General features: G+C 38.3%; 1 protein-coding gene across 4 annotated transcripts in view; it reads right to left on the bottom strand.

Moving 5' to 3' along the window:
- Positions 1-10,150, bottom strand: part of LOC123877993 (dynein regulatory complex protein 8) — a 35,498-nt gene that overhangs the window by 15,941 nt on the left and 9,407 nt on the right. For all 4 annotated transcript variants that reach the window (XM_045924963.1, XM_045924965.1, XM_045924964.1 and 1 more), the window contains 2 exons: positions 3,022-3,148; positions 2,757-2,840 (listed from right to left, as the gene is read on the bottom strand). In XM_045924963.1, the coding sequence (XP_045780919.1) occupies positions 2,757-2,840; positions 3,022-3,148 (211 nt within the window). The remainder of the gene's footprint in view (positions 1-2,756; positions 2,841-3,021; positions 3,149-10,150) is intronic.

Here is a 10,150-nt window from a genome sequence, read left to right as displayed (position 1 = left end):
GTTTTTACAGTATTTTCCTGAATTCTTGAGGTTTAAGGGTTGATTAATGATTTGATTGGATAAATTAATTAATTTTTATTGTAGAAAGCAAGAAATAATAATGGAAACAATAAAAAAAAACGTTTACTCCACCTTTTCTAAAAATTAACATTTTTGCAAAAATAAATCAGTGAGAGAAAACAAATTGTGAAAAAAAAACTAAGTGTTGGTTGATATTTTGTGACCTACCTCAGTATCTGGTATGCCCTCCTCGTTTTCTAATGCACTCTTGAAGCCTGGAAGGAACACTTTCCACCAGGTGTATCACTGTTTCTTGAGGAATTTGTTCCCAGCTCGATTTTAAAACGTTTATTAGCTGTCTTTCATTGTGCACGGGTTGGTTTGTGCTTCGAACACTGCGTTTCAGTAAATCCCACATGTGTTCAATGGGATTGAGATCCGGACTGTTTGCAGGCCAGGGCAATACCTGTATACCAGCCTCCTCTAGGGCTTCTCTGGTGGCCCTAGCTGTATGAGCGCGAGCATTATCGTGCATCAGATGGAATCTTGCGCCGATTCTCTGTGCATATGAGACCACATGGGGTCTTATGACCTCCTCGATGTAACGTTGAGCTGTTATTGTGCCTTCGTTAAGAATTACCAGCTCGGTTCTGCCTGACATAGAGATTCCTCCCCATACCATAACATTGGGGCCCCCAAATCTGTCACTTTCATGGATACAAGCATCCGAAAATCGCTCACCTTCACGCCTCCAGACCCTAACGCGACGGTCATCACTAAAAAATTTAACTTTGCACTCATCCGTAAACAATACTGTGCTCCAATCGTTCATATCCCATGCCAGATGCTGCCTTGCGAACGATAATTGGTTTGCACGATGAGCACTTGTTAGTGGTATCCGCACTACGCGTCTCCTGGAGAACTGCTGGTCCTCGTGTAAACGATTTCTAATGGTTTGATCACTAACGCGTGTACCCGTCGCCTGCCGCAAACGGTTTTGTAAGGAGCGGGCTGTGATGCAGCGTTCTCTGCGCGCAGTCAAGCGCACGTAGCGGTCCTCCTGTGCGGTAGTTGCTCGAACTCTGCCAGATCCCCGTCTCCTGGTTAATCTCCCAGTCTCTTGAAAACGATTCCAAGCATTCTGGATCGCTCGCCGTGAAAACCCCAGCTGCAACGCCACAGAACGCTGCGAATGGCCTTCTTGAAGCAATGTTACGGCCCTAGTTACGGTTGGTAAGTCCATATGACGTCGTACTCTCGGCATAACTTTTTTTAAATGTTAATTCAGCCACTAGTTAAACAAAACTTACAGTGTTCTTGACGGAATCGTCACTTTGACTGAGTTAAAATCCGTCTTAAAATCCGGTAGATTCAAGTGGTTCCAATAAATTATCAATAACTACCCACTTTAAACAATTATGCAAGTGGAATACTCAAAAAATGTTTGTAAACAAATAAGGTAACACCACGATAAATAATCAACTACTTGAGAATGCATAAAAAATAAATTATCGCTCACGAGGACGAAAAAATCAAGTGGCCCTTATTTTGTTTTGACTAGTAAATAAAATTGAAGTGTCTGTCGGTTTGAACGGGCAAAATTTTCGGAATGGCTGAACCTATTTTGACGGGACTTTCACAGAGAAGTAGAAGATTAACCAAGGAGTAACATAGGCTACTTTTTAACCGACTTAAAAAAATGGAGGAGTTAGGTTTTATAACTACCCATGCACTGAGATTTCTGAACCGATTTGCGTAATTTTTATTTAATCGATTTCGGATTTTAATCGACCTTTGACTTGCACGAACCACTTTGCGTCGTCTTTCCTCATACGTATGGCTAGAACTTGGAAGATTGGCTTGGAGATTTGTGTTTCCTCATTTCCTAACAATTTCAATCCGGCTATCTTTAGAACAAGATTGAATAGGCATCTTCTGGCAATCGCGTCCCATCTTAGGCCACATTATCACTTCCCATCAGGTGTGATTGTGGTCAAGTGTGTGCCTAAAAATCCTAGTAGATAATAAATAGTAGTGCTCGAAAAATGAGTAGGTATTCCAATCTGAACACTACTAGGCATCAAAAACAGACACTTGCACTTTGCACAAAAACAGACCAAACTTCAGATTGGACTACTTGTTATGCGCGTACTATAAATAAATCCATACTAATTTTTTAATGCTAAAGTTTGTCTGTCTGTCTGTATGCTAGCTTTTCACGGCCCAACAGTTTAACCGATTTTGATGAAATTTGGTACATAGGTAGTTAGCTTACATCCATACATAAGGACATAGGCTATTTTTTCTACTGAAAATCAAAGAGTTCCCACGGGATTCTTAAAGGCTCATTAATTTTACCGATTGGTATGTTTGGTACAGAGGCAGCTTGAATCCCGGGAATTGACATGGGTATCTTTTTATTACAGAAAATTAAAGAGTTCTCACGGGATTTTTAAAAACCTAATCCACGCGGACGAAGTCGCGGCCATTATCATCTAGTAGATACCTAATAATAGTAGTAACTACTTCTGTCCTGGGTTTCTTTTCCGCACTTTGAGGCAGCCATCCGCTGCCTGTGATATATGTAGTAGTAGGTAGATACTTACTATTTAGAAGGAAAATATCACAAGAAAACCTGCATGCCTCAGCGTTCTCCATAGTATTCTCAATGGTGTGTGAAGGCTGCCCATCCACCGTGGTGTATGGCCTACTCTTCTCATTTTGTGAGGAGAACCGTGCTCAGTAGTGACACTTACCATCAGTTGATTGATATAATACTCGTAGGTAATCGTGTCCGTCACTGGATCCAGAGCCGTTTGCATCATCTCGTCGAATTCTTCCTAAGTATGAAATATTTTTTTAACAAGTCGATAAAGACGATTGAATAATGCTGTAGGTCACTATGGAGTAAATTCCCCGAACATGAACGGTCAAAAATTTTTTACGTATCCCTTGATTTAGTGATCGAATTTTGTGTTATAAAATCTTCAAAATCTAGATGACAAATACTTTTGTTTTTACCTGAGTAAACGGTTCGCCTTCCTCTAGCATTAGTTGCGCAAATTTTTCCTTCGTAAGAAACCCACGGGCTTCCTTGTCGAAGTAACGAAAAGCGGCCAGTAACATTTCGGCACTTGCTGGATAGAATCTGAAAAAAAAAAAAAACAATTTAATTAGAAAGATAATTAATTGGAAAAGGGCGGGAAACTGCGTACATAAGCGGACGTGAAATTTTCTTCCTTTAATTTTTTAATACAATTTGGAAAGGGATTGGTGTTGTTTTATAGTGTAAATATTGTAGTTTTAGTGACATTTTCATAGTAGATAGCTGTATATATAGGTAAGTTTTAAAATTTAGTATAGTTTAAATTTCAACGTTATGGACATCCGGCCCCCCGATCCAGGGGGGTCAAATCCTTCGGGATCATTGGATAATACATCAAAAATGGATATACTAATAGCAGCGGTTGAGTCGTCAATGGACACTGATGTATCTGTCGTGTCCAATGTCGACAAAACTCTTAAAAGGAAAATATTCTCACGCATTTGTTTAACATGTAATAAACGAAAAAGGAAAACAAAAACTAGAGATGGAAAAGAACAGTATAGTTGCGATTGCAAGTTTGAAATTAATAATAATAGTAATAATAACAAGGCTAACCCAAATCCGACATACCCTACTGAATCTACAAACCCCACCGATAATAATGGAACCTCCTCACTACCAACTCGAGTGCCAATTGGCCGTACTTATTACCAACAATCCGATAGTGCCCCATATGTAGTGCATATACAAAAAGAATGCGAAAATAGTGATAGCTCAACTACTCTGCATCCTATAACTTTTGGTCGCTTTTTAAAACATAATAAATTCAATGGTGTTGTGAACGGAAGCTTGAAACGGGTAGGAAGGAATCGCATTAGTATGGCTTTTTCTTCCTACTTGGATGCTAATAATTTCTTGACAAACAAAATTCTTGAATCCGCAAAATATAGGGCATTTATACCTACTTTTAATGTCACACGCATGGGTGTAGTAAAAGGTGTACCTAATGACTGGTCCGAAGAAGAGGTATTACTTAACATGAGTGTTCCACTTGGTTGTGGTCCAATCATTAAAATAAGGCGGATCAAAAGAAAAATCGTTGTAAATGATACAAACCAATTCATTAGTACTGGGACAGTAATAATAACCTTTGATGGCCAAATTTTACCTACCCGGGTATACATGTGTTACACGGCTTTACCTGTTGAATTGTATATTTATCCGACTGTGCAGTGCTACCGATGCTGCCGTTTTGGCCACGTGAAAAATCAGTGCAGGTCAGTGCCAAAGTGTTATAAATGTACCCAAGGGCACTCTGGTGATACTTGTCAGGTGGAAGAGGAGGATTACCGGTGTTGCTTATGCAAGGGAGCGCATCAAGCTATAAATAAAAAATGTTTAGAACATAACAGACAAAGAGCAATTAAAGAAACCATGAGCAAAAGTTGTATTTCTTATATGGAAGCAATTAAAATGCATCCACCAGTTTCAAACATGTCATATGCTGAAGCTTTGTTTTCAACACCTGTATCATCCTCTCCACCACAGGATATACATGGTCCTCAAAAATCCAACATTCCATCCACTTCAAACTCAGTGCCTCATTCATATAAAAAAACAGTCTTCGCAAAGCCAAGATTACCCTCAAAGCTTAGCAAAGGCTATGACCACTTTGCCCACTCAGAAATAATAAGAGATCCTGTTTTACCTAAACAGAAGTTTAATTTTAATAACAATAGTACTGAAAATAACATGAAAATGGCAGACATTATTAAAATATTGATTCAATTATTATCACAATCGAATATAGTTACACCGTCCCACGTTGCCACAGTAATTGAAGCCTTATATCAAATATCTAATAATAATGGATCACAGAGCCAGAGTGATTCAGTGGAATTGCTTGAGTCTCAACAGTAGAAAACAAGACTTAATACATCTCATAAATAAACATGATCCTTTTCTCATCTGTCTCCAAGAGACATGGTTGAGAAAGGAATTTTTATTCAAAATGCCGGGGTATGTTTGTCTCAGGGAAGACAGACCTGATGGGTATGGTGGAGTGGCTATACTCATCAAAAATACTCTGACATTCACACCTATCACTCTTCCTGTACATAGTGATAACTTGTCTGTTATTGCAGTTATTGTAAATAGTATATGTTATGTATCTGTATATTTCTCTCGTCCTAATAATGATATATTTAATGAAATTAGTGAAATTTTTAATTTTTTACCGAAACCATTTTTATGTTTAGGGGATTTTAACTCTCATCACGAATTATGGGGTTGTGCCACATCAACCTTCTATGGAGAAAAGTTGTTAGATTTAATAAGCTCCCATAATCTGTGCATTTTGAATACTGGGTCTCCCACTCGGTTGGCACGGACACCTAGTGCTCCTGATTTGTCCATTTGCACTCCTGATCTTGCTTCATCTCTCATCTGGTCTCCCGCTGAATCTACTGGTGGTAGTGATCACTACCCTTTAATCATTACTTTCCCTTTTGAAAAACCTCCAAAACATGTAAGACAGCCACGCATAAAACATAAACTGATAGACGCTAAATGGAGTCTGTATAGTGTAGCTGTAGAAAAGAAAATCAATAATTTACCAGAAATTAGTCACTCTAACATATTAGAATTCTCACAAGCATTATCTACAATATTAATTGAAGCTGCAAATGAAACTTTTCCTGTAAAAAGGTGTGGTATGGAATTTATTCCATCACCACCATGGTGGGATGTAGAATGCACTAATGCAGTTAAGCAAAGAAAAGAAGCAGAGAAGCAATTTTGCCAAAATATGACTGATGACAATTTTGAGCGTTACTTAGAAATTGCTAATACTACTAAGGAGCTACTTCGGGTAAAAAAATATGAAGGGTGGCACAGGTTTTGTAAATCCTTAAGTCCTAATGTTTCACCATCAATTGTTTGGCAAAATATAAGAAGGTTTAGATCTGCATTTAAAGATTCCCAACAGAATAAAATATCTCCAGTTCTAGCAGAGCAAGTCATGGATCGTTTGGGTCCTCCTTATGTACCTGAATGTCCCATGGCCTTAACCCCCATATTGTCTAATAATTGTAATGTAGATTTAAATTCGCCATTTACACTTAACGAATTGAAAGGCGTACTTTCAACGACTAAAGACTCTGCACCAGGTGAAGACGGAATTCCTTATTCCTTCTTATCGAATCTTGACGACAATGGTCTCAGGTACTACCTTTCTTTGATCAACAACGTTATGATGGCGGGTATCGTCCCCGAATCCTGGCGGTCCCAAACTTTGATCTTATTACGGAAGCCGAATAAACCGAGTTCAGATCCAACATCGTATAGACCAATAGCATTATCGTCAGTATTAGCTAAAACTGCTGAACACCTTATTAAAATCAGGCTGGAATGGTTTTTAGAACATAATACATTATTATCGAGAAACCAGTTTGGTTTTAGGAAAGGTAAATGTACTATTGACAGCTTAAGCATTTTTACCACAGACATAAGACTAAGCTTCTCTAAAAATGAGTCATTGGTTGCTGCCTTCCTGGACATAAAAGCCGCCTACGATAATGTAAATATTTCAATTCTAAAACATAAATTGCTTGCCCTGAATATTCCTAACTTATTAATTAATTTTATTGTAAATATGTTGTACGAAAGATATATAAAGTATTCGCTAGATTCGGTCGAAGATGAATTTATTTATAGAACTGTGTGGAAGGGTTTGCCACAAGGTTCTGTTTTGAGCCCTATTTTATATAACATTTATACTTACGATTTGGACATTTCTGTAAATAGATATGCAAATGTGCTTCAATATGCAGATGATTTGCTTTTGTATGTTGCTGGGCCATCCTTAGATAATGTTAGTGAGTTGTTAAACTTAGCGTTAAATGCCTTAAAATGTTGGTTACATAATAATGGTCTAGATTTGTCACCATCTAAAAGCTCTGTTGTAGTATTTTCTCGGAAGCGAAATCTACCATCTCCTCATATTAATTACAATGGAATTCCGCTAGCAGTTAAAGATCAGGCGAAATTTCTAGGTGTAATATTGGACTCTAAACTTACTGGAATTCCACATTGGGAATATGTTTTATTAAGATGCGAGAAAAATTTGAATATTTTAAGGTGTCTTACAGGAGTATGGTGGGGTGCTCATCCTTTTACAATGAGACTGCTATACAATGCTTTAATAAGAAGTGTTTTAGACTATGGAACATTCCTATTACATCCTGGTAATAAAACTGCAGTTAAAAAGCTGGATATAATCCAGGCAAAGGCTTTGAGGTTGGTTACGGGTGCGATGAAATCAACTCCAATAAAATGTCTTCAGGTAGAATGTTGTGATCCGCCCTTATATCTAAGGAGACAGTTCCTTTGTGATAAATACTTTTTCCGTACATTACAGCTAAGTTCTCATCCTTTGTTTTTAAAGATACGTCAACTTGCTTATCAGGTTGATACCGGTAACTACTGGACTAATAGAGATTCTCCATGTCTTGTAAACAGTCTTAGAAAATATGAAAGTTTGGGAGCTCCCACTCATCGAAGTATTATTCTTCCTCTATACCAACACAACTACAAGGGTCTTATTACTGTCCCGGAAATTAAATTCGACATAGGATCCAAATTAAAAAATAACCCTAACTCAAAACAGGAATTTATAAACATTCTCAATGATAAATGGCCTGACTGGCATTATGTGTTCACGGATGCATCTAAACATGAGGATAAGAGTTGCGTTGGCATTGGGATCTATCATTTGTAGTAGGTAGTTTAATAAAATATAATATTATGTAGGTAGGCTTGTGAGTCATGAATAAAGTCAGTCGTCATCAAATAGTGGTTTGATTTGGACCCATGTACTATTACATGGTGTCAGGTGTAAGTTTAAACATAGGAAATGTAGCTAAAAGTGATATAAAAGTGTTGTTTAACTTAATTAATACTCGGAACAAGTTAAAAATACGTAATGGCTAACGATAGTCGAGGTGACGGCATTAGTGCGGCTATTCAACAACCCGCGCCATTACAGCAAGATGGCAACCTGGCTACGAATTGGAGGGAATGGAAAAATGCATTTGATTATTTCTTGATTGCAACAGGCAAGGAGACAGCAAGTAGTAAGGAAAAATATGGGTTATTTATGCATTGTTTGGGCCAATATGGCCGAGAAATTCTCGAAGAACTCGATGTACTGCCGGAACAAGAAAAAGATTATAAAACGTTATGTGATAAATACAGTGAGTATTGCGATCCAAAGAAAAATGTTAACTACGAAAGACATATTTTTTTTGAAACTTACCAGAACGAACATAATTTTGACAAATATTTGGGAATATTAAAAAAATTAAGTAAAAATTGTGAATTTGGATCTTTGAAAAGCAGTCTCATTTTAACGCAATTAATACGTGGTTTAAAAGATTCGCAAATGAAAGAAAAATTACTAGCGAAATCGTCGATCACATTAGAGGAGGCCAGTACGTGGTGTCGAGCGGCGGAGCGAGCGAGCAAGCAGGCGGCGGCGTGCGCGGCGCGCGCTCCCGCCGCCACCGACCCCGCCGGCGCGCTCGAGCAGCTGCAGCGCGGCGCGGCGCGGCCCCGCGGCGCTGCCGCCGGCCAGCCGGGGCCCGCGGGCGGCGCGAGTGCTGGTTGGCGCGGCCGGCAGCGGGGCGCGGCGGTGTCTTCATATCGGGTTTTCAATGATAGTGTTTGTGAAAAGTGTAACTTGCGTCACAGTAGGCATATAAGGTGTCCTGGATTTTCAGGAAAGTGTTTCAGATGTAATGGAGTAGGCCACAGGGCCCGATTTTGTACTGTGAAGTTTACGCGCGAAGTCGTCGAGGAGCCCAAATTGGAGGAGGAACGATGGGTAGATGAGTACAGCGAGAACGGTGAGCTACTTATGTCAAATATTTCTATTGAAGCTTCGAATGAAATGTGCGATTCATGGTGTGAGACTATAGATGTGGATGGAGTTTGTATACAATTTAAATTAGATAGTGGCGCGGAAGCATCTGTCATGTCTTTAAGTTCATATGAAAAAGCCGGTTTCGAAAAAAGGAAATTAATTAAATGCCATACCGTTTTAAGAGAAATTAGCAAATCTAAGTTGCCTGTAATTGGATATTTTAATGGATTTCTAAAATTCAAAGAACAAGTATGCTATGAGAAAATTTATGTTTTAAATAATAATTGTAATAACTTATTAGGTTTGAAGGCATGTATAGCTCTAAAATTAATTGCGCGATTGAATCAAGTGTCTCTTGACCTCAAAAGGTATGAGTCGATATTTGAAGGAATAGGTTGTTTACCTACTGTTTGTAAAATAGTTGTCGATAAAACAATATTGCCCGTTGTCAGTCCCACGCGAAAAATACCAATGAAAATGCGGTCTCGTCTAAAAGAGGAATTGGATAATATGGTTAGATTAAATATTATTAAAAAAGAAGATGGGCCCACTGATTGGGTTTCTAATATTGTTATTGTAGAAAAACCAGATAAAAAACTTCGCCTCTGCTTGGATCCGCGAAATTTAAACCAGGCCATTAAACGTAGTCATTTTCAGTTGCCCACTTTAGAAGAGATGGCGAGTAATCTGTCCGGAGCAAAATATTTTTCGAAATGCGATGCGAAAAACGGGTTTTGGATGATAAGACTAGACGAAAGTAGTTCGAAGTTATGTACCTTTTCAACGCCATATGGAAGATATAGATTTTTGCGGATGCCATTTGGAATTAACTGTGCTCCAGAAATATTTCACAACGAAATGGATAAAATATTTAAAATGGAAGGTGTCGAAGTGTTCATAGATGACATTTTAATATGGGGTAGGACCAAAGAGGAGCACGATATCAGGTTAAAAGAAGTTATGAAAAGAGCGTTAGAAAGCGGTGTTAAGTTCAATAAAAATAAATGTGTGTTTAGTGTTAGCCAGGTTAATTTTTTAGGTCATATGTTTAGCTCGAAAGGCATATCGCCAGATAAAAATAGGGTAAGTGCTATAAAAAATATGCCCAAACCGACCGATAAAAAAGGTTTAGAACGGTTTTTAGGGGTCACCAATTATTTGTCCAGATTCATACCAAGATACTC

The sequence above is a fragment of the Maniola jurtina genome, chromosome 25, assembly GCF_905333055.1.
Source record: "Maniola jurtina chromosome 25, ilManJurt1.1, whole genome shotgun sequence".
In the NCBI taxonomy this organism is placed as follows: domain Eukaryota; kingdom Metazoa; phylum Arthropoda; class Insecta; order Lepidoptera; family Nymphalidae; genus Maniola; species Maniola jurtina.
Note: the sequence above shows the minus strand (reverse complement) of the source record. Positions and strands in the feature narration are given on the sequence as shown.